Consider the following 25,571-nt stretch of genomic DNA (forward strand, 5'->3'; position numbering starts at 1 on the left):
AGTTGCATTCAAGTCCGTTACGTTAATCACCTAACATTTTCATCGAATCATCAGAGTGAAATTGTTTCTAAACGCTACTTACTTTAAGTTATAAAAAAATTAAAAATCGTGTCCTTTTTATAAAGAACAGGATCGAGGTAAAATCTTCATATATTTAAGAATACATATTTTCAAAGAATCATTCTATGGAAAAATTTGTTCTCGAATGTCCTGAAATTTAGTACCCTAATTTCTAACTTGTCAGAAAACAGTCTTCGACAGTACCTGAATTTCTCCAGTTCGTAAAAGATGCACGTACATTTACCTAGAAGTGGTCTTTTAAATGGTGCCCCAGTTGAGACTCCGTCGAAAAGGTTTTTCCTCTTCCATCTGGAACCGTTTACAGCGTTCTTCTTGTTTTGTCATTCTGTTCTCTCCTTTTTTTGCGCTACACTGTTGCAAAAGTCGAAAAGTTCGGCTCGAGGTATTGATCGAGGGGAGAACCACTGTACTGACCTTTTGCTACCCTCTTGTAGATAGAAAATGATCATGTTGAGCGCATCAGAAACTTACTTTTCGATAATCTCATCTGATTGTGTAATTTGCAATTTGAATGAATACTGACTGATTCGTAAATGAAATCTGAGAAATCACCGAACAACAATAGTCTTTCATCGTGTTCTTTCATCACGTGTGCATCATGTTCTTTTATCACGTGTGCATCCTAAGGTTATTAAAGGTTAAAACTGCACACAGGCTTTATAGACAATCTCTAGTTAGATACACCTCGATACGTGACGCGTAGTTCTTGTCTGGAACTTTATCGAGGGACATAGACGTCTTCTTAGCAACGAAAAGATACGCTTTATGGTCGTCCAAGATCGTTTAATGTAACCTACTTTTCTCGGAGCTTTACGAAGTTCTTCGACCGATCCCTGAAACGAGGGAAACTTTCCTGGATTTTGTTTAACGAGGGATACGATGTCGTAGAACCTTTTGTGGGAGCAATTTTGGCGACAAGTATTTTAGTTCTCGAGTGGAATTGATATTCCAGTGACTCATGGGTATAGTTTTCAGTCTTTTGTCTACCAGAATCGAACGATAAGGGCAAAAATATGAAATAGAAATCGTGTTCTTCGAACTTCTTTCAACCGAGAACGATTTTCATTGCGAACTGGATGAGTTATTTACTGTTGAAAGTTAAGATTTTTATATTCATTCTTATACCTTAATTAATTGATTACATCTTCGTCAGAGTATAGTGACAACATGAACGTTATCTTACTTGGAGTATTTTTAATTGTATGTATAATCACTTCCCAATTTTGAAAATAATCACGCCTTTGAATAAGGTTGAGTTTAGACTCACTTTTGTTGAAAAAATTTCATCAATCCGAAGATATTATTCTGATGATGACACCATTTCGTACATGTGGGGTAAAATTGTTTCTAACATGTGGGGGTTAGTGTAATAAGAATTAAACAAATAATTACAATGCTGTCCATCACTTCCTGAAATTGTTGACACTAATCTTATGTATTTCATTTGATTTTACTTTCGCCCCATATATGTACTAAGACGAGCAAAATGGAAATAAATTACACATGTAAGAGTTCATGATTCTGATTAACATTTTGTAAATGGGTTGAATGATGTAAACTGAAAAACATTATATACAATTCAAAAAGAATTGCATTAAATAATACAATTTTAATGATTTTTGTAAGACCTAAGAAATTTGTCGTTTGTAATAACTGTTTTTGTAGTGCGTCAAGGATTGGTAAACACAAGGCTTTTGAATTTAAAACGATATAATGTATAAAATGGTGAGATAATATAATCTTCACAGTAACAGTATTCAATTTTAATTACTTTACAAAATTTACTGTTTCTAATATTTATGATAAACAATATGATTAAATGAACAATATAACACGAAGAAAATAAATTTTAATATTATATGATCGATATCATGTTTTAATGTTAAACATGATTTTATTTATAACAAATAGGTATTGCAAATAAGAAGTTCTCTCCATTATACCGTTAAGAACAAATATTGTGTAATTTCTTGAGTTTTGCATGTTTGACAAAGATGAAAAATTAAATGTTTTAACAAAACTATTGACACTAGACCGTTATTCTATAAAAATTGTTTATTTTATCAGAATATTTCGACTCTATGAAGAATTAACTCGACCCAGTAATAATGTCATTTAAAAGTTTAAAGTTATTAAAAAAAAAAAAATAGTCGATTAGATATGATTACTGTGTTTGATTTATTTCTAGTTATAGTTTCTACAACTAGAATACGGCTCGGTTAAAAACAAAACACTCGTCGAGCTGATAGACTCTCTTTATCTGTCTTAAGTCTAGAAGGAGTAACACTAATCTGTTCTATCGCACTATCGAGTGATTTTCTATCGTAACATAACCGTTTTTGTCAAGGAAGTTTGTAACAATTTCTGGGTTTAAAATTGTATTTCAATATCGCTGAAAATTCTATATTTGACACAAGAGAAAATGATATGTAGTCGATTGTTGAATTACATATAAAACTGCATTCGTTCACGGACTGCCAGTAACGTGGCTATGAGTCCCTCACGTTTTATTTCCGATTCGTTTTCTCGACGATTGAATCTATATTCTTCACCAGTGGTTTTAATGGAACGTTCGTGCCTCTATTTCGACGAACGCAATTGAGCGCTCGATTTGACCGTACCTTTCGAGTTTCCAGTGAGGTGCTTCTGTAGGATGTTATCGAAAATTGTTGATGAAATCCACGGATTATACTTAATGTATTCTCATCAGAGAGAGAGAGAGAGAGAGAGAGAGAGAGAGAGAGAGAGAGAGAGAGAGAGAGAGAGAGAGAGAGAGAGAGAGAGAGAGAGAGAGAAAGAGAAAGAGAAAGAGAAAGAGAAAGAGCTGCCTAAAAATAATAAACGACTGTGTAGTCAATCCATAGATAATTATTGGTTATGTGAATGTTAATACTGTTATTTCAAATAAATCGACCGATATCCAAATAATATTGCGGGAAATAAACTTGGAATATTTTGAATTGTTATTTATTGTTTTTGTTTCAAGTAGAATTTCATCTGGTCTGATCTTATGTACAAAACATTTCTCGTCTAAGTTTAAGAATACTTTATTGTATGTGTACACAGGGTACAGTACCACTTTAAGAATTAATTGACAATGAAGTAGTTTCCATGTACAGTACATTCTCTCTAACAATAAGTGTCACAATAATTCCTTTCTGAAGGTTTGCATGATTATCCCTGCTATTTCTTGGAACTGCTAACTTGGAGCAAGCTTCAGTATCATCATCGACACGCAACCGGCGAACTATCATATCAGTGATGAGCTATTGAAGCAGAAAAGTAAAAATTTTATCGTTTTATTTTATCATGATTAAACTACTATAAACTACTATCAACAATAGTATCATGGTGAATATGATATCAAACATGAATAAATTTAAATGATTTTAAGTTAAACAAGGAATATTTTGTTTTCGATAAACTTTATCTTTTACAAAACCCATTATGATCGTAAGGATAAAGAAACCTTGAACATGTTTCCTGATCGCCAAATAGCATGAGAAAGTATAGCTTTGACGTCTCTATAAGATAAAGTTTATCGAGAAGATCCCCCCTGATGTCAACCACGATGTTCTCTTGGTAAAAAATTTCAGTAAAATTATGATACGTATCAGAACGAAAAACAAAAAATAAATGAAGCTCTGTGATTTTGATCGAATTGAAAAGAAAGAATTTGCAAAATATTTGTACATGTAGACGCAACTCGATTTATTTAAATGATCAACGTTTCGTTGTACTCAACCCTATTCATAGTCATCAGTTTTCACTAAATGACGGTTGAAAGCAATTTTCGGGTACAGTGTACGTTCACTTCGATATTAATCATCGCATTTCTCAGTCTATGAATAAATTGCCAATTAACAGAACTTAATTATTCTGTGAAGATCAAAGACAATGTTAGAGTAAAATGGCGATTAATGGAACGCACGTGAACCCTGACCTTACAAGAAATTTGCTAGAATGGTGTATAATAATTGATTACACACCGGAAGAAGCGTATGATCTAATTAAAGTAAACTCCGCTGGCAATCCTTGAATGACTTAATATAGTGAATCGTTCAAGGAATCATCAGTGATCAAAATTGGTTTTATGAGAAATTATAAAAGAGAAAGAACAACTAGAAACCCAATATGATATAGTACGAGTTTTATTGATATGCATTTACTATAGTATAGTATGTTATGAACTCGGTATGATAGAGTATGATATGAGTAATCTGTAGTACGGTGTAGTGTAAGTATAAACTTCAGTAATATTATATAAATAATTTGTAAAATAAATAGAAACTATAATTCGAATGATTTTGACAAGAAGCAGTAACAATATTTAAGGCATACTTCTCAAGAAACTCACATTTGTAATAGATTTACAATTTTGACAATTTTACAATTATTTCCGCAATTTGTAATGGTTAATGAGTACATTCCAAAATTCACGGTAATAAAAATCCACATATACGTATAAATGAGCATTTATTTATCATAACTACGTTATGATAAATTTTTGATGACGTTGCAGTGAATTTAATTGATTGAATTGTAAAAAATACGTGTGCAACGAAAAATCAATTAAAATACAATCTGTTTGTTTTCGTTATAATAAAATTTTATTACTTAAAAATTATTTTCTTGTTAATATTTGAACCATTAAGTTATGCTGATTTCTTTCTGAAAAAGCATTGAACATTGAATTTTGTTAATTCGTTTCTAAAAAGTAGGATTCCTTCGATTTGTAAATTTTGCTAAATAAATTTATTCATAACGGATGTCGTTTATGATAATTCTGTCAATTATCAATAGGGGTTTTCTTTAATTCACTAATTGCAATAATACCAATTGCATACAAATCTCTGTCTCATTAAATTTCTTTAAATAAAAAATATTTATTAATTTTTGTAGGTAAAAATTTTCACATAGTACATTACTTCAACCGTAAACTTTTCATCGATGTAATTTCTTCCTTGTACAATTTTCGAAATTCAGATGTCCGATACTTCAATGAACAACTGGAAAGGAGAAAACTGTTAAATAAATCTACCTCCAACAGTAATTCAACAAACTTATGGCAACTTTTAAATCATTGCGAATTATTATTACCGATTCGACTACTAAATCAATTTAAAGAACATCTTTCTTGTACATTCTTTAAGTCACTAGGGGTAGTTCTCCCTCGTTAAATCGTAAATAACTTGGTTATTTGTTTCACAATTTATATTCCTCTCGAGACGAGTTTAACATTCCCCCAGAGGATTATATTTATGATAAACACCGTGGAAAATTACAAAACTATGGTTATCGTATTTCCATACGAATATTACTCACGCTCTTAACAATTCCTTTTCAGATTTACTTTTTGGTAAAGAAGTTATATATGTCCCTTATTACACCCATTATAACTCGATAAAAGTGCTATATTGATTCTTCGACACTTAGAAAAGAAAAACTTCTACTTTGTTTGCTGTCGTTTGAAATTGCTTCCGAAATTTGTTATTTTCGTCCTTAGTTAATAAAGACAAGTATACAAGACAACGATATTACAGAATTAATGTAAGAGATAATTATCAGAGAAAATGAACGGTGTACAGTTTGCTACTTCGAAACGCCATGTTTGCATGTCGGTAGAGTACAGCTTTGCTAACATGCAATAGACGACGCGTTCGTTGCAACACAAACGCTGAACCCTCTGACTCCTTGATTTCCCTATTAATACATGACTTGAAATTCTATATACTGATTTTCCCTTGTTTCGTTTTGCAGCCATGGCGAGGAGCTCATCGTCACGCCATTCGCGCAGATTCTTGCATCTCTGCGCTCGGTTAGGAACAACTTCGCGTCGCTCACAAATGTACCCCCAAACAAGTAAGTAGAAATCATTTCATTTGTATAATAACTAGCTGAATTATTCAACGTCGTATGAGGTAGGAAATATTACTTGAATGTAAACAATATTTTATTACTTTCTTACATATATACATCTTATGTACTCTCTAAATCAATAGGGTTCTACTGCTACCTATCCTCCTTGAAAAGACAGGCAGGATATGGACGATATCTCGTTGGTATATATTCTCTCGAAGATTTATATACAGAACGAAAGTTTTCAAATTGAATTTATTTTTGAATTTTTATTACACGCACTTTTATTGTGGAGATAATTGCAAACGAGATATTGGACATCTCTTGAAGGAACTGAATGTTACTTATAACAATAATGTTACTTATGTAGCCTATAGATAAATTTCTCATTTTCCGACATCAAATATCTTCATTTAGACTTCCTGAATTTAATAAATAACTAATTATTTATTTACGTTTCACCCTCTTTTTATTATTACTTTGTTCTACAATTCATCTATAAATGTGTCTGCCAATTACTTTATGAAAACACTACTGGGATAAGTTAAAACATATGCATAGTAAATTTCTCGAAACGCGCTAAGATTTTTATGGAATATGCTGAAACCATGAAATTATTATCGATTTGGTACAATGGAACTGTGACAACTGAAATTATATTGACGACTGAAACGTAGAAGATTAATTAGTGTATTTTACTCTTGTGCAACAGTATCTCGTGTTTCTTATAATTGAAGATATCCTTTTATTCTTTTATATTATATAATACTTTGAATGAAACATTTGAGCTTTTGAGCTCAAAGTTTGTAATATTCGATAACATTATTTTATAAGTACTCGAATTCATTTCTTAAAATGAAATAACCTGAGTTCGAATTTCCCTCCTTTCTTCAAATTCATATGTGTTAGTTTTCCTAGCATTTTTAGTATTAGTGAAATTCCGTGTTTTCTTAATTTTCTAAAAGCGACGTCAATGTTGTTTAATTTTAGGTTTATTACGTTAGTGAATCATTTTTGGAAACTTTTCAAGAATTTATTGTTATATATATTATTATTATGAATAAGAATTATATTTCATATAATTTGTATTATAGAAATGGTATTTTGATTTTTTATTTCCAGATCACGAAGGAGTAGTGGTGCGCAGGGCAGTAGCACACCACAACCTCGAATATTGGCGCCAGGAGGTAAACAATTAAAAAATTCGTAATCAATGCCCATGTATAAATAAAATGTGGTACATTACGATGTTCAAAATTAATTAATTTCGGAAACGACATGCATCTATTGAATCTGAATATTCGAGCTCCTTTTCACTTGGCCATAATTCATCTTCCACGCTTGCAAAATTAATCTATAAATTGTTTTGAGAATTAGTTTTAACATAAAAACGAAATTCTGTGAATATCAATTTCTAAAATTTCAATTTCGAAACTGGAATACTCCTATTGACTATCTCAATTCGTACGAATATGCAAACTGATTTTGTTTTGAATTAATAATGCTCATTTTCTATATTTGTAAATTTACAAATTTACAAATTTACAAATTGATCTTTTCTAATTTTTGCTTCAACATTTTACTCACTTCATTTATACAACTTTTTATCTTCAACAGGATTTAGGATTTAAATTTGATTCTTTCGCCGCCCACTCTTATTAATCTTCTCAAAGCTCTAATAGTTTTTCATTTCCAAACAAAGTATCTCATTTTTAAGCTTTCACGGTGTAACCTATTCGTTTGAGTCAGATAGAGGAATCAACTTATACAAATGAACACGACTTGTTATCTTCATCAATCAAATTAGATAATTAAATTTTAGGAAGTAATATTTTCAATAATTATTCTATGTAATAATTCATTAATTATTTAAATCAAATCTTAAATAACTTCGAAACTAAGTACTTTTTAGAACGTTAAAATAATTTACAATGTAAAAAAAAATTCAAATTTCAAATAAAACGTTACGTTAAATTTTGTTTCCACAGTCTTCGAAATAAAATTAAACAAATTTACGTTGAGCCTTCTGTTAAAAACGGATTTTTTATCTTCCTACAAAATCGAATCATTTACAAATTACAACCCAATAAATTATCAATTCAAACGAAACTTCTATTTTACCCACAGCTTTATGATTGTTTTCACTCTTTCTTTTCTGAATTAAATAAATATAATACTCTCCTAGGATCTCTCTTTCTTTCACTATTTGAAGCTAAACGTATAATTATCGACTATCGTGTATGATTCTCATCGAAAACAACCATTCAGATCTTTCCAATTCTCCTTTTCAATCCTTAAGTATCCCTTTGAGTTATCGCTTTCGTTCTGCGATTAATTTTGTCTGGTCCAAGTAACTCTCAGTCACTTTCCCTTTGATACGTCTGTCGACTAATGTCTTCGTTTCCTTTTGCCTTTCAGAGGAGCCCTACCAGAAGTTGGCGGTGGAAACGATGGAGGAGTTGGACTGGTGCTTGGACCAGCTGGAAACTATTCAGACGCATCGATCCGTGTCAGACATGGCCTCCCTCAAGGTAGGTTCTAGTTATTTTCTCACAGTCATTCAATTTCTCCTATTCTTTTTTTTTTACATCTACGCTGATCTTCTCGTCAATATTCAAAAGATTTATTCCAATGTTATTCTAAAGAATCTTTTGAGAATATCTGTTAGGGAGAGATAGAGAGATTCGGTCACTATTGAAGATGAAGTATTTAAGATTGGTACCTGGGAATGAGAAAGTGACTATAGTTGAGATAAAATCACCTGGTTGCTCGAAACTATCGTTATAAGTGATAATACTTTGTGGGTATAAGGAATTAGGATCTGTATGAAACACTCATACTGATTCCCAACTATTGTGTAACTCACAAATGATTCTCAATTGCTTGTTGATATGTTTAGAAGGCGTTGATAGTATCTATAGTTAAGCCAACGTAACATGATCGCGAAAAATAAATGACACTCTCTGAGTTGATGACATGCTAATTCTGATGAATTTCGTGTAACTACTACATAGTCGTGATGACTTAATGATATGTTTAACAAGAGTTGATAACAAGATGTGTAAGAGCGTCTATAATTAGAATAAACTCACCTGATCGATAAAAATCGTTTAGCAATGTCAGAGCATACTGAGTGTAAGTAGCTGAAATTGTGAGGAGTCTGATAACTCACTGACATTGGTATTCTTCACCTAATCAATGTGACTTGTTTAGGCAATCCAGGTTCATGTCAGATATAACTGATTGTCATTAATCGCAGATTTTAAGTTAACCAACTCATTAAGTAATTGATGTCACACTGTGGCAACATTGTCTACATTTCTGTCCAGGTTGATCAGTGTATCTTTGTTAACGAGACTTGCCTCGTCAATACTATTTGAGATGTATAATTATTTTGCTGAATTTTATCTAAGAAAAAGATGCTAGTCATCTTTTTAGAGTATCCATACCACGAATTATTGATGTCCAACGACACAAAAACTGATGAATCAGATGACCATGCAGGTCTACATGAACCATCTAATTTTATTGCACCACCTGAGTCATGTAATTTATTACAAGTCAAAGATCATTAGCAATGGATATTCCAATGTTCGTCATACTATAATTTATTCAATTGATTGCACAATGAATGTTACAGCCTGTGTTATATATCTATCCTAAAGAATGGTTTTACATTTTTCTAAACATTCTGTAGAACTCGAAGTATTGTCATTTTCCTTTTCCTCTTCTTTCGATCGAGATGTGGTTTTTAATTGTAACGAATTTCGCTCAACTTTGATAAATGATCCCAAACTTTTATCAATTTCGTCTCAATCTCGGATAAATCGTTTTAAAAATGAATCGACGAAGAAGGGAATCTCCACCTTGTAAAACGTTTTTACAACGTCGGATTGGAAAGGAACAAAGAATAACATTTTAAATCCTAAGATCTGAAAAAAGAATTGCACTTGAAGTACTCTCAATGGTAATCTTTTCGCGAGCGAACAATTTCCTGACTTACTTTCATATTCCGTTTAGGAGACTTTCCAATTTCCGTTTCTCGTAAAAAAAAATCACCAGAAGAAGAGAAAGGTCAACAAGCTAAATGACTCTTCCTCGTATTCTCTTTTTTTTTTTTAAATCTCGAAGCGATTGAAATTTACTTTGTCTAACTTTGCCCCTGAAGAAACTTGAAACTGGATTAAATTCAAATATTTCTTTATACGCAGCTCCGACAAAGATGCTTCTTAAAATGATTGTGTCTCACTTTAATTTCATGAGTTAACAAACGAAACACCTGTGTAATTTCATTTACCTTGCTACAAGACTTGTCTCGTGTACTCGATTTCTACATGGAAAAAACTCGACTTTGAATCTTCGATTAGCGTGTAAAATCTCAATTTTATTATTAGCATAAAAATTCAATTCTGTTTAATAATATACGTCGTATGTCTAGCAAAGTTAACACTATTTCAAATTAAATCGATAAAACGTATTAGAAAAAATCTCTGCAATATCGAATCTAGATATTATGACGCATATTAAATAATTCTCGGTCTATGAATCAAGCTCGATTTGACATTAATTTTTGAATATTTCCGCGCATTTCGTGGTCCAGTTCCAATCGATCGGTTATATGACGCGAATGTCTTACCAAGTCCCATGAATATTTATGATCGCGCGGATTATTATGCGAATCTTCGCACGCAATTTCTTGAGATTAATTTGCGGCGTGGTTCCCGCGATAAAAATTTCATTAGCATGCCAACGGATTTTACGTCAACGCGCTTTCGGTTTCCCGCCAGGAAGATACGTCACGCTTCCATTACGAGTTTTGAGCACGTATACTGTAATACCTCAGGCTATCCTTATTGGTGGACGCTGCGTAAATGTATGATGAAATCTGAAATTGTAATAGAATTATCAAACGAGAGCTGTGATGATTTTATCAATGAAAAACTAGACCACCGAACTTCAAGAATCTTTATCGTTATTTTGTCGAAAAGAAAGCTAAACATGGTCTATTAAATATTATTTTTTTAGTTTCGTTAAATTTTAACTTCTCGAGTTAAATTTTTTTATCCAATTCTAATTCTGAATATTGGAACCTAAGTACCTTGTATATAAGATCTATATCAGTTCTATTCTGTTTATTGACCAAGGTAGCTATTTAGAGTTGTTCTATAACAAGCTTACAATCACATTTGTTATTTGTTAACGGTACATTTAATTTTAACTTCTCAAGTGTTTACTACTAAAACAGTCACACGTAAATATTGTTTAGTTACTTTCGGTCTATTTTCCCAAAATAATTTTAGTTGTTTCAGAACAGTTTGATAATTATAATTGTTGCATATTCGCACTGGTGAATGCATCTAATTAGAACTTCTCGAGTATTGAAATACTCTCAATGACGTCACTAGAAGTTTGCACAGAATACTAAATCAGCTATTTTCCTCATATTTGTTAAAATAACCATTCTAAGTTATCTTATAATGCATTCATAGTTATGGTTGTTATATGCATTCCTTTTGAGCCTCTCTAGTATTGCACTACTATCTTTATTATATTCAAAATTTTATATATGTTACATCACACCCAAAACCTTATCTACCTTATATATTGTTTCCTAACAAACTTATAATTACAATTATAATAGGCACCTTGTCACCGGTGGGAATCTCTAACTTAAACTCAAGTTACCTAACTAAGTTTTCAAAGCCACTATTACAGTCCCTGATGAGTTCTTCATACACGAATACTAAATCAGTCACTTCTCTTCTGTTTATCGAAGTATACATTCTTTCCCCTAGAAATCGTCTAACCTTAATAATACAATAGATTGCTCAATTAGTTTCGTCGTCCCATAAGAAATGTAGCCACCAATTTCATCGTTTTATTTTTCTAAATATGGCACTACTGTTCGATGTACATGTGTGAAGTTTCACGTAGATCTGTCGACTCGTTCGTATACTTACAATTATTCAAAGTTGAAGTGTCATAGTATCTTTTTACAATGGAAAAAACGACAAAACTTATCGAACAAGCTATAATACAAATTTGTATAAATTTGTCAAGCTTCCTGTTCTGTCTCCAAAAATTTCCACGAACAACTTCCGTAGCCATGTCGGGGTAGATATTCCAGGAAATTTTGTAACACATTCGCTGATCAGTATGAGGGAAATCGACCTCTATAGAATCGAACAGCCTGCAGCGATCGCTATCACTGTTCCTCGACGAACGTAATTTATTGCGCCCGCTGCGGGCCGGCAGCCTCGCGAAATTCCTGGAAAACTTGACAGAATTTTGACCGTACAGCCTCGAACTTCCTTCCCTAGGAAGCAATTTTTCGGCGACGCTTTCCTTGCCAGCAATAGAGACTCGCGTAATGTCGCGCGTGTCACGTAGCCGGGTCAAGGCAGTGCGTTTTTTGGCGTTTCGAGGCAGACGATCGATTGCCATGCTCTCGTTTCTTTTGCAACTTTTATTTCGCGGAGCACGTTTCGAGTCAGTTGTAGATAGATGACACATAACCTTTTTCTTTTTTTTTTTTACTTCGAATCGTAGACATTTTTTATTTAAACTGACAATTTGCATCTCTTTCTCGTAAAAATAATCATGATCGTGACCTAGTTTTATCGACGATGTTTCCCTCTTTACCAATTGTTTTAATTTTTGATTACTCATCGCGTAAACTGGATGGGATTGACGTCGTTATTTAAATTGGATTTTCTGAAATATTCTCATGTCTCTGTATTTTTTTTTTTTATGGGGGTCTTTCCATGTAAAATCGAACACTAAATGGAGCATCATTTCGAATTTTGCTCAAGTTTAAATATGTTGTGGTCTTCGGAGATATTTAAACATATCTCGAGAATGAAAATGTTTCGACAGAGAAGGAGTACTAAATATTTATTGTTAAGGATCACCGTTCATTTTTATCCAAAATTTTTATCCATTTAGTGAATTTCAAACTGAAAGAGGATAAATGAGACTATGTTTTTAATGCTTCTCGCAACAAAAAATGTTACGCTTTTTATAAAAACGTGCTATTTATTTGAGAAAGGAAGTACAAAGAAATGGTGAAGCAATTATTTTTTTAAACTGAACAAATTTTTGTTCGGTACTCCGAATAAACATGTTTTCGATGTAAATAGCCAGAAGCCAATTTTTTTCCTTAATATAACACTATTATTCAAACAGATGTAACATCCACAATTTAAAGAATTTTGAAAAACTTGAGTCGAATTGAAATTTAAGTAAAATCCAAAATGGTATTTTATTCAACGTCCTATTTCTCATGGTAAACTGACGAGTTATGCAGACAGGAATTGGTGGCCGATCGAGAATTATCACGTTATAGTACCAGAATTGTTATTGATAATAGTGCATTGTGTGTAACTACATTAGACAGTCTCTGAACATTAATTTTCTATTACGCATACGATGATTAAAGAACAAATATACCCTTTCTTTCATAATGAATAATTGCAATTGATGTTCATCATAGACAAAATCACATTGAAACACATTTGAAAAGACCAAATATATTAAAACGATCGTATTACTTTCGTGAAAAGAAAAATTAAAAATAATGTACTTGAATTTTTAAGTTCCTCGCACGAATAAAGACACGAATTTCGATTGAAACTTTTTACATTCGTAATAAGAAAATTAGGAGCATCGATTAATGAAGTAGAAACATATAAAATGTAATTACCCTGATAATAATATTTAAAGCGGTAAATTTCTCAATAATATTTCTATAATCTAGTTCTTGTATAACATTCCTTTCGGTAAGTGTGATTCTTAAATCGTTTAAACGATTCTAGCCAACTTCATTTTGTAAATAATCTCGTGCGAATAGAACTTGCGAGTTGAAGCGTTAAACTAGAATAACGATTCGATTTGAAATTTCTCTGCGTACTCTCTCCGCATTGCTCGTATTGCAACGTTCAAAAGTCACCTCGAAACATCTCGAATCGCTTCTTCGATATTACCCTCTGAAATTCCTTCGAAAGTGTCGGAACGGCGGTGACGTTCTAACGAGACAAGTTCCAAAGTACACGCGAAGCAAAAAGAAAGAGAGGGGCGAAGCGGAATTTATAATCGACTCAAGTCCGAACCGCGATCGTTGCGTTGTTTACATGTACTCGATTGTTTGCCCCGGTTTATTTATATTCATCAAGGGAATGTTTACGACTTGTTTTGATTCGATCGAGTGCCGAGAGTCCGATGTTTGACCAGAAAATAGAAACTTGCCGAGTCTCTGGCTCGACTTTGACCCCGCGAGCACGCGAACACGCGGTATGCGCAATATTTGAGAAACGTATTACGTAACCGTGCTCGCATTTCACGGTTAAGGCGATTGATAAAGCACCGATGGCGCTGATAAATCGCTACCCGAGGCCGTCTGGCAAATTGTAGCGGTCACTGTTGACTTTGTTCCACGTGGAACTCGATTGGACTTTGGAATCGAGTGTCAGAACTGGACTCCGGACCTCGGTCATTGAGAATGTTACCACCCACGAGGAAGTTGTTCGAGAAGCTGCGAAGAAACTTTTAAGGAAGTTCGATGCCTCGGGGCGAGGACTTTCGAAGGGAGACTTGTTATGGAGATACAACTCGCGAAGTCGTCGAGAAACATCACCGCCTTTCAAAATCTTTCATTCGGTAGAATGAATCAAAGAGAATATATCGATACTCTTTCACGGGGAAGAATGATGTCCATTCTGATTGGATTTATTATTTCTCGGGTTTATTTTCTGGGTGTTTTACGTCTCTCTAAAAAGTGAGTATCTTTCGAGTACGGGGTGTCCCGATCATCACCGGTCGATTTGAATTTCGCGCTATTTTTGACGCGCCTGACCGATTAACCTGAAACTCGATGTATGTCATCTAGACAGATGGGACATTAATTATGGAAAAGTGCACAGTGAAAGGATGCGTGCAAATTATTCAGGCGTATTACGAAAAATCGCGATCTTTAACGCTAACGGTTTAGGAACTTCGAAATCATATCTCAAAAGCACTGTGCAAAGTTTGGTCGCTAGATTTGTCAAAACTGGTTCAGATGAAGATCTGAAAAAGTCACTGCTGCAAAATGTTGCTGTTGTTGCTGAAAGTGTGAGAAAACCCCCACTTTGGACTTTTTTTTGAGGTCAAAGGTAAGGGTTATGCCGACGATCCAGAGACAATTCCAGAGCTGATAGACAATTTGTATAAAAATCTAAAGTGGCTATTTGGAAGATATCTTCTTCCATTATTAACTCACAAGTTTGTACTTTTAAATAAAAAAAAAAAAATTAACATTGCTTAAACCGTTTGAGTTTTATTCAAAAAGTAAATCGCCCGGTGACGATTGGGACACCCTTCATATTAAGTGAACGAATGTTAAAGGAATGGATAAAGTAGACAAATAAAAATAATACTATATTATAAGAAACAATATATTTAAACGCAACTCATATTTCTTCATTCTTATTACGTATCTGTACTCTATAAATTAATAATAATTAATTTAATTCTAATAAGTAGACGTAACACTACGAAGTTAATGAATATAACATTTATGATTAATAATTTGTAGAGTAAATAATTATTATTATTCTACGTTATTCTACAATGAGAATAACGATCATAGAGTAAATGCTCAAATATAAGTTGTGTTTACTTGTGTACGAACATTCCATGGCCTAACACAGGGCTATTGCGTTTATTTTACTTCGTTCGTAGCTCACGGTAAGTCCAACGACGTCAGTGGTGAGATTGTCGGAGGAATCGCAAGTATTATTACTTTAGCTACTATGGTCAGTCTGAGTTACATTGCTCAGGCCTAACACGTATAAAAATATATTTGTTCGATTTCAACAATACAGGTAACCTCCGATTGACACGGTACTCACATTGCACATCTCTACACGGTTTCGATTTAACATGGTTAAAATGCGGAATATTTCCGGCAAAGTTCTTTTACCGTTTCGATCGTGTACTGGGGTATTTCCGTCATGAGTATGGAACAATAGTTTAGGCCGTGAAAAGGATGAAACTGAAATCTTTTGTTCGCAGAAATAGTCAGTTAAATCGCTTTTTCGAAACAGGCAAAAGCCAATACGAAGTTAATTTAGTACCTATATATTTTCAATGTATTATTGTTCCTCTTTAATTATTCGTTTTAATCAATTTCTTATTTTTCTTTTTGGGAACTTTTCCCCTAACATTTTTCTGAAATATTTTTAATTTTAATTTTATTTTTATAGGTTACATAATTATGTCTATTTTAAAGATGATTGGAAACGTATCTGTCGAAAGATTAATAATAAAAATAACTTGTTTTAGACCGATAACTAGTTGTTATTTAAATACTTTACTTAATATTTAACATCGTTTTCACCCTTCGTATATGGTTGATTTTCTTCAATTATCACTAGATATGATTTCAGAACCCAATAGAGTTCCGATATAATAATCTACGTTCCATAAACCAGATATTGAATACCAATATTATTGTATTTATATATTGTATTAACTATTTAATATTATTTTCACCCTTTGTATATAGAAAGCAGATAAGTATACAGATAGACCATTTAAATAGGAATATTTAAGTATCTCTGAAATATTTATTTTTTCTAAAAAAATTCTTCAAATCAAAGGTTCACGTGTAACGATAGCATTATTATTTTTTGAGGTCATCTTTTTATCACAATTTTAGGTCATCGATGTCTTTTTAAATAACAATAATTTTATAAACCATACTGTTCCGATCATTCAATCTCGAGAAATGTTCATTTTACTTACGTGATCCGAAGTTACATCACAGTTGTGTTCAAAATGATTGCAATTCACTTAGATCCAATAATCAAGTCTCATTATAAATGATTTCGGTATATTTTCTAACTCCTATGACGTAATTGAAACTCGTGCTACAATAATTCTTTGTTTCATATTCTCGGGTAGTATAGGCCTGCTAAAATAAACAATATTTTTTAATTTTCCACATAGATAGAAATCGAGAGGAGTAAGATTCATACTTTAAAATATTCTTTATTTATAGTTGACACTGTAGTTCGACCTCTCTAAGCGTACTTAAATAATTGAAAGTCCTGTCTCTCGTAAAACAAAACAGAGCCATCAAATGATCCAAAAGCTATATCGATAGACTGCATTTTCTGAACCGAGGAAAAAATTAATATCGGTGATACGATTAAAGAAAATAGACGTGAAAAATGTAACAATCGTCAGAATGTACGTGAAAATTGCGCGAGATTGGTAAAGTATTTCCTGTAATTTTGCGAACCGTTTCACGCGTATTGGTTCTTTTGCGAGATGACGGTACGCGAGCGGATGTTCTTCGAGTGTCGAATTGGCAAGAATTCAAGGAAATATCGATTATGGCCACGCGAAAAGCCAGAAACGTAGACGATCATACTGCATTTAGCACCGTTAATTGGAAGCAACCGCGTAGGCGGCGTCATGTTGCAGATTCGAAAATTGAAAACTATCATGCAAACGTTGTTTTTGCCAATCAGATACGTCCAGCGGAATTACGTGTAAACATTTTCGGTGCATGAAATTATTTTTAGTACAATGTCAGTCTTTATCAGTCGATTCTTACCGAATATAACGAAAGATTTATCATTGGACCAGTTTATAGTAACATCAAGAAAGTATTGTGCCTATTATCTTATATATTCTTTATTTTTTAATTTAGTTATTTTCTACATTCGTTTAATTTCACCTTTGAAATTATGTCTGATTTTATACCCTGTACAATACCGATGAATTAGAATTAATAAAATAAAAGGAATGCTAATGGTGTTTATAATATTTATGATATTTTAATCATATGTGCGATCATAAAACATTAAAATGTTATGTTGCGATAAGTTATTCCATTAAAAGGATTTTTTTTAAAGCATAAATGCTCTATACTATTATCAGAATAATAAATCCTATATTTTTATCATTTGTAATCTTGGAATAAATTTAAGTAATATATGAAGATTTATATTGTAATGTAGTAAATTTCTTGAATGCGTATATATTATACTCGTATAATATACCGAACAGAGTTCCAACATCCTCCTTGAGGTAACTGTTACATAACAATATTACTATATTTAATATTTGATATTCAACCTTCATATATGGTATATTTTCCTCAAATTTCTACAAATTTAATCTTAGAACTCATGAAAGTTTCAATGTTTATCCAAGTTTACCCTCAATTTTCTGCAAATCTGATTTCAGCACTCGTAAAAGTTCCAATATACTCTGCAAGGCAGATATTGCATAACGATATTGGTATACTTAGTTCGTAATGTCTACTTTCCATAGTCCTCTATAAACTAGCTCTTTCAAATGTTTATGTCTCAGACGTGACATGCAATATCATAATATGTAGAGTAATGCAAAAACAATTCTACACAGTTTTAAATATTTATTATTTAGAAACTTAATATTTTACGAACTTATTAAATTCATTCTAAAATAAACTTTCAAATTTTATTAAGCGCTCAACTCTTCTCAATTATCCCGTATGCGAATAAATTACAAATTTATTTCAGGAAATAATCGAATGGTCCTGAAAATTATATTCAGGTAACGAAATTCTATTTCTTCGTCTCATTCTAACTTCTCGAACAGATAACTTTTAAACTTGAAACACCTTCAGATAAAAACGAACGAATTTCTCGCCTGACTCAAGGGCCGCCCTTGTCTATTTCGGCTTTTTCTACCGCAAAATCGATAGTTTGAATTAATTGACCTACATTGACGGCGATGACTCGTGACCTCATCATTAGACATACCGCGAGCGAGCCAACGTGCAGGTCGGTGTACATGCACGTGGACGAACTATGAATATCATTTTGTCGAGCAAGTAGCAGAACTTTAATGTATTTATAACACTCAAGCAGGCGTTCAGTTTCACTTTCGTCCTTCCACACGCATCTATTGGCCCTTATACCGTTGAATTTAGAGGATGTTTTGAAACAAATTACATGCTCTAAAGAACGAATTATTTAGCAATTGAATTTATGCTGTTACGAATGAAATTACGAGATATTTAACACCGATAAGGTTAAGCCACAATAGTGAGAATTCTTTGACATATTGATTCACATTATATTTTGGTATGAATTTTTAAAATTTTTAAATTCTTTCACAGTCACGCTATATTTCAATTTCTATACTAGTTACTGACTGTGTCATTTTTAGTGAAAACCAAAATTATTGTATCAGATATCTAGCAAATTGATATTTTCACATTTGAAAAGAAGGTTGGATACTTAATGCGCGCAGAAATTTGGTATAATTTTAACTAAAATGCGTATGTACACATCTGATTAGATACGTTTCTATTAACAATTTTGAATTATATAATTACGGGAAACGTGTACGTTAGATAAGATAACTTATCACAACAGTTGCTAATTTATAATACAATAATATGAAAATTTTATCAAAATTTTATTACAATTATTTTGATCAATTTTACTAGCTTAAATGTTTTTCGTTATTGCGTAACATATTTTGATGAACACAACGTAAAAGTCAAGTTGTTATCGAACCTTATTATGTATTTATTTGCAGAGATTACCTACTGTCCGATTAAAATAATATTCATACTATTTCATGTTTATATTGTGTCTCTTGTCACCGACACTTTTCAAATTATTCATAATCCTATTTGTCCTAAAACGGTCAGGAAAATCTTTAAATAAGTTCCAATACTTTTACGTATATCTTTGAATATTAATATTTAAATACATATACGTACATGTTTGAATATTAATATTTGAATACATGTACGTACATCTTTCAATACATTTGAATACATTTATGTACATCTTCGAATACATTGGAATACCTTTGTACAAATCGTTGAATAACTTCAAATACATTTGCACAAATCTTTGGACATAGTCAAATACGTTTATATCAATATTGAAACATGTTTGAATACTTCTTTACAAGTCGATGAATGAATTTAAATACATTTAGATATATCTTTGAATACTTTCGAATACATTTACAAACATCTTTAAATACATTCGAATACACTTACAAACATCTTTAAATACATTCGAATACACTTACAAACATCTTTGAATACATTCGAATACATTTACGAACATCTTTGAATACATTCAAACACATTTATGAACATCTTTGAATACATTTGCACCTCAGTTAACAGTCAAAATGTGTTACAACAACGGTTTCCGTTGACAAACATCGGTGGAACAATTTCGACATCTTTGTCGACGTGCAGCCGATCCGCGTGAAATTTGAAATTCCCTGAACAGTCACTCGTTCGCCAACCCGTCTTCAATGTGACCTTTAAAAAGTTTCCACGCGACGAGTGGCAATCGAATTTTCACAGACTCTTTCCGATTCCACTCGTAGCCCGGATGTCGAAGTACGATCGATAACGTCTGGATTTCCTCTTCGAGCTGAGATCTGCAATTTTTTTTCCGCAATTTTTTCCGAAACTTGAAGGGCTTTCGACAGTCAATCATCTATGGAAAGGCAAACAAATATGAGTCTTTTTGTTCGTTGCTGATACTGCGAATTAAGATGGCGTAGAGCCAGACCTGTCGATTTCTTTCCACATCACGGATTCCCCAAATTCCTTTGTGCATAACACATTCTGTGCTGCGCCAATTCTGCGTGACTTTCCATTTAGGCCGCGTGTATTACCATTTATGTCTTATAAATACATTATTAATACCAAGAAATAAAGGTAAACGTACAAATTGCCCTAGAAACAGTCAAATATTTTTATCGAACAAATTATAATTCATGATACTATGAAATATTTTGTAATAATATTTTTCTTATACCCTTTGTTTCCACTGTATGTCATATGATCACATATGAATTAAATATTACTGTTATCTCTATTTAAAATCTATGAATAGGTATTAATTTTTACAGTGTGATACTAATGTAAATATTATCTATACATATAACTGGAGTCTAGAGGACATCCTTGAAATATTTCCGGTTTTATTGTGTATATGAATTTTTCAATGCAAATTACGATACATGTTTACGATAAAAATGGTATGGAAAAAATCGTTAAAGTTTTTATACGTTCATTTATTTTCATGAATCGATTATTTGTTATCTGTTTTAAACGCATGTATAAATAAATATTTTTTCTTGTGACTTTTAAATACTTTAAGAAAGAAAGGATTAATAGAGAACCGTACTGGTGGTCTTCGCAACATAAAACGTATTAATATCAACATAATTTTGACAAGAGTGTAGAAGAAATTTCCTCAACGTGTGTTAAATTCTCGTTAAATTTTACGATCGTCTCTGAAGTAGCAGAAGGCTAAACTTACCCAATGTTCTTAGAAGATTCTTGTATGTTGTGGCAATTTAAAAAGATCTTGATTTTGGGAATTGAAGAATTTAATCATTTTAATACATCAAGTAGTGAAGTATCACAAGTAAATAAGTAAACAAGAATACAAATTGAATGGTGACATTTTTGCTAGTATATACGAATAATTTGATGAATATTTAATGTGCAGTATAAAAGTAAAGAATCGAATGACACTGATATTGGTTTTCAATATTTGTAAATTATTTTCAATAGAGAAATATTTAATGTAAGAACGATGCATCTAGTGTTACTGATATTTTTCTTGATACTTATAAATTGTTTTACAAAAGTATTTACCGTTATATTTGTTAACATTTTTATATTGCAGACATTAATTATATCTTTGTTTTAAATTCACATTTATTATTTGACAAATAGTTATAAAACGAAAATCATAATATATTCTCTATATGTCATTAATTTTATTGATATTAATACTATTCGATAATTATCAAATAACGAGCAAACCACTAAATAAAAAATAAATATTGAAAGCTTTTCCTCCATTCCGAATATAACTTTCATTTAAACGAATTTTATTTCTGTATTTAGACTTTATTTAATTTCAGCAGATATTAAATTGAATATAATTAAAGTTATATTGTATTTTATTTTTATGAAATAACATTTGTACAATCACACTCCAAATATCTTTTATTTCATTGATATCGTAAATTGTGTTCGTTCTAATTAACAGAATAAAATTCGATAATAAAAATATTTACTAGATTGAAGCACCTTTAATACGTTAAGTATGTAATTAAATTCCATCTCAATAAATGCATTTCGTCAAAATATAACAGTTTCGAAAAAAATTTAATTAACAGGATATAAATCATTCACAAATCTTTCGAATACGTTCTTTCTTCTGTAACGTTTTCTAAATTTGTGAATATACGAAAAATTCTATTGTTATGATTGTGGTCATCGTTCGTTTCTACGAAAGGTATGACGAATCCGAAAGTTTGTTTCTCGAAATTGTCTGATTGATAACGAATGGCATCGCTTCCAGTTAGCCTGATTTTCGCAGAAGCTATACTAAGCTTGATAGATTAGGCGAAATCTATTCACCCGGCGACCTAAATGAGACAAATGAATGTGTTCGTTGAAATTGTCCGAAAATCCATAAGACTGGCGTCCAGCCAAGAGGTGCCTGACGTCGCAACGCTTCTCATACTACTCTGTTTGCTTTTACTTTCCATTCTCTCCTTACACTTTCTTTTTCGTTTGTAAAGGAATGTGCTTCAATTTTTGTCTCTCTTCCTAAAATTATTATTGTATTCTGCTCGACTCTTCTACTATTCGTAACAGGAAAGCTATAATCATTTTGTCCAAAAGTTCATAATTAAATTGAAATGAAAATAAATTTATATAGGATTATTGTCTTCACGAGTGTATTAATTTGTGCAGAAAGTTTCATTTGAATACGTCGTGTACTTTTATCAAAAACAAATTCCGAATATCACATATTTACAATTTATATTTATCTACATTATATATTTATAATTTTTGACCCGGTTCACGAGAAAACATCGTGAAAGAAACTTTTTCGAAATACTTTGTGATTCGTTAATCTATATTTTGTATAAAAAAATTGCACTTGTAAATTTGCATTACATATCGTTTTAATGGATCGCGAATAAATTTAGATTGTAACATTTTTTGAGTAAATCTAGATTTAATTAATACTAACTTAAAATTTGAAAATAATTTAAATAACGGGGGAAAAGAAACTAATTTGTGTAATAAAGAAGATAAGACACGTACGAATTTCTAAAGAACAGATATATATATATATATATATATATATATTTAAAAATTATTCGGATAACAACATTCGCTATTATTATCTCTACTTTTCTTGAAACTATTCATCCGTGTTACATAATGGATCCTTTTAAGCTCTGCGACAGACAGCTCATTCGAGGGTTATTACACGTAACGTTAGATAGAGGTAGCATTTAATAAAAATACATCGAACCTTACATAAGTCGCCATCTCCGTGTGCTATGCCATTATGCACTGTTCACTCTGCACCCCTCTTGTGTTTCTACCCTCGTCGTTACGTACATCAGTTTTGCACGTGTTTCGACAGCTATTTATCTATTTTACAGCACATACTCGATAACGATGTGACTTTTTCTTATGTTTAGAACAATATGTAGCTTTATTATCTACTGTTTACATTTAACGTGAAATTCCAAGCATTCACGGAATTAGTACCATCTCCTTTGCTACTGTAATTTCCTGGTAGGAAGGTTTGTCTTAATCATCAATTGCTGTCTTAATCATCTATGTATTTACATTTCGATTCTCTATTTCAGAATCATTTTCAGAATTATATGCAAAATAATTATACAATTAAATATACGGATGTTCAAGACTGCACATCCTACTTTATTTAATTTACATAGTATAATTCTGCGAATTATTCTTGAAATATGACGTTAACAATTTTTAATAATTTTAACCTTGGATGGATCATCTATAACAAGTAAAGCTAGAAGTTAAAAACAAATAAAATGTACATTACTACGTAAAGCTTGTTTTTATTAACAAGTGCAAGCAACATATTTAAATGATCAGAATTATCGTTGAAAAACAACTTAAATATATTAAATATACAATCGAACATATTTGATGGCTATTAAGTGAGGACTTATCAAAGAAATGAAATATAAATCACTACGTAAAGGCTGTTCTTATTAATAAGTGCAAGCAACATATTTAAACGATAAAAATTATTGTTAAAGAAAGTAACCACTTAAATGGATTAAATATACAATCGAATTTATTTCAGGGTTATTAAATGCAATATATTTAATTAGCAAAATGCTGAAAATTTTTTAATAGAAATTAATAGTAATATCTTTAAATTCACATCTAAGATTTTAAATGGAGTACTCATCGCGTTGTTAATCGATTGAAAGTGAATGAACGGGGACGATAAAACGACGCCAAGCATCTTGACGCCTTACTTCAACCCTCGATGTCAACACGTTGATGTGTTCTCTCACCCTCGAAACAGCCTTGAACTGCTTCCGATATTCACTTTCACTGCTTGTTATAAGGTGATGGCTATTATTAAAATCTTCACAAATATTTTCCTTTAAATCATCCTAATACTGCAAACATTACATAAAATATTTTCACTTATGTAATATATGCGATTAGAAGTTTTTCAGAACTAATTCAAATCAAATATGTATATAATTAAAAGTAATTCGAATACAATCATGCTTGGTCTAATTTTTATCAGAAGAATCTCGGATAATACTTTTATGAAGATACAATAAAACATGTAACAAGCTTTTTATTTGCATTAACAGCTGACACACCAATAGGCATATGGTATCCCTTTGAAGTTTTGCAACTGAGCGCCTGTAATACGAGACACACTCGCTATTGCATTTATTCTTGATTTATCCCATTCTCTCTGTTTGTTTCATGCAATTCATGCATGGCTCAGTTTAAAATAGAAAAAAAAATTCAACCTCCACTATGTGTTACTGTCCAGTCCCGATTTTTCGCATACGCGTAGTCGAGCTTTACCATATTCCATATTAACTATTAACAATTCTGTGTGGAGTGTGGCTCGATATTACTTACACCAACTCCTCAATTCAAGTGAATACCTAAATGAAATGTATATTTGTTAAACACGGTTGCAATACAACACATTCTCGAGACCTTCATTTCTTGACGTATTTTGTAAATTAATCAAGGACTAGTTGACAGATAAAGAAAAAGTTGAAGAGTACAAAGAGTTAACCGACATGTAGCTACAACGCTACAACGCATTCGGTAACTGTTCATCGATAGATGGCGTTATACCTTTCAATAACCACCTAACCTCGTTATTTCTCCCTGGATAAATCACTATTAAAATTCATGCTTTTTATAATTTGATATAATGATACATTCGTCTATTATGATCCCTTTCTGTGACGTAAGGAAACGTTACAAACAACTACAATAATAATATATTAAAATAATTAAGAAGAATGAAATGTCTTCTATCGAGATTACCATAACATCATAATGTGATAAAATGTTAACTAGATGAAACAAGTGTTTTTTTTATTAAGGCTATCATAATGTTTGCATACAAGTTGCAAAACGTAATTTCGACTTTGAACCCTGACTGATACTCGTGTAAACGCAAAATTTACGCACTTGCGGTAGCTGCAAAATAATGTCACCGTTGCAAACGGATTTTGTAAGCGGAAGATAAGAATACTAGTGAATA

General features: G+C 31.8%; 1 protein-coding gene and 1 long non-coding RNA gene across 17 annotated transcripts in view; one reads left to right on the plus strand and one right to left on the minus strand.

The window, feature by feature from the left end:
* Window positions 1–25,571, plus strand: part of Dnc (phosphodiesterase dunce) — a 621,682-nt gene that overhangs the window by 557,603 nt on the left and 38,508 nt on the right. For all 16 annotated transcript variants that reach the window (XM_076327449.1, XM_076327452.1, XM_076327458.1 and 13 more), the window contains 3 exons: window positions 5,842–5,943; window positions 7,063–7,127; window positions 8,359–8,471. In XM_076327449.1, the coding sequence (XP_076183564.1) occupies window positions 5,842–5,943; window positions 7,063–7,127; window positions 8,359–8,471 (280 nt within the window). The remainder of the gene's footprint in view (window positions 1–5,841; window positions 5,944–7,062; window positions 7,128–8,358; window positions 8,472–25,571) is intronic.
* Window positions 20,165–23,509, minus strand: LOC143155110 (uncharacterized). Its single transcript, XR_012994320.1, has 3 exons — window positions 23,309–23,509; window positions 20,523–20,689; window positions 20,165–20,447 (listed from the first exon to the last, which is right to left on the minus strand). It is a non-coding gene; the product is annotated as an uncharacterized LOC143155110 (long non-coding RNA).

This window comes from Ptiloglossa arizonensis, chromosome 2 (genome assembly GCF_051014685.1).
Source record: "Ptiloglossa arizonensis isolate GNS036 chromosome 2, iyPtiAriz1_principal, whole genome shotgun sequence".
Taxonomy (NCBI): domain Eukaryota; kingdom Metazoa; phylum Arthropoda; class Insecta; order Hymenoptera; family Colletidae; genus Ptiloglossa; species Ptiloglossa arizonensis.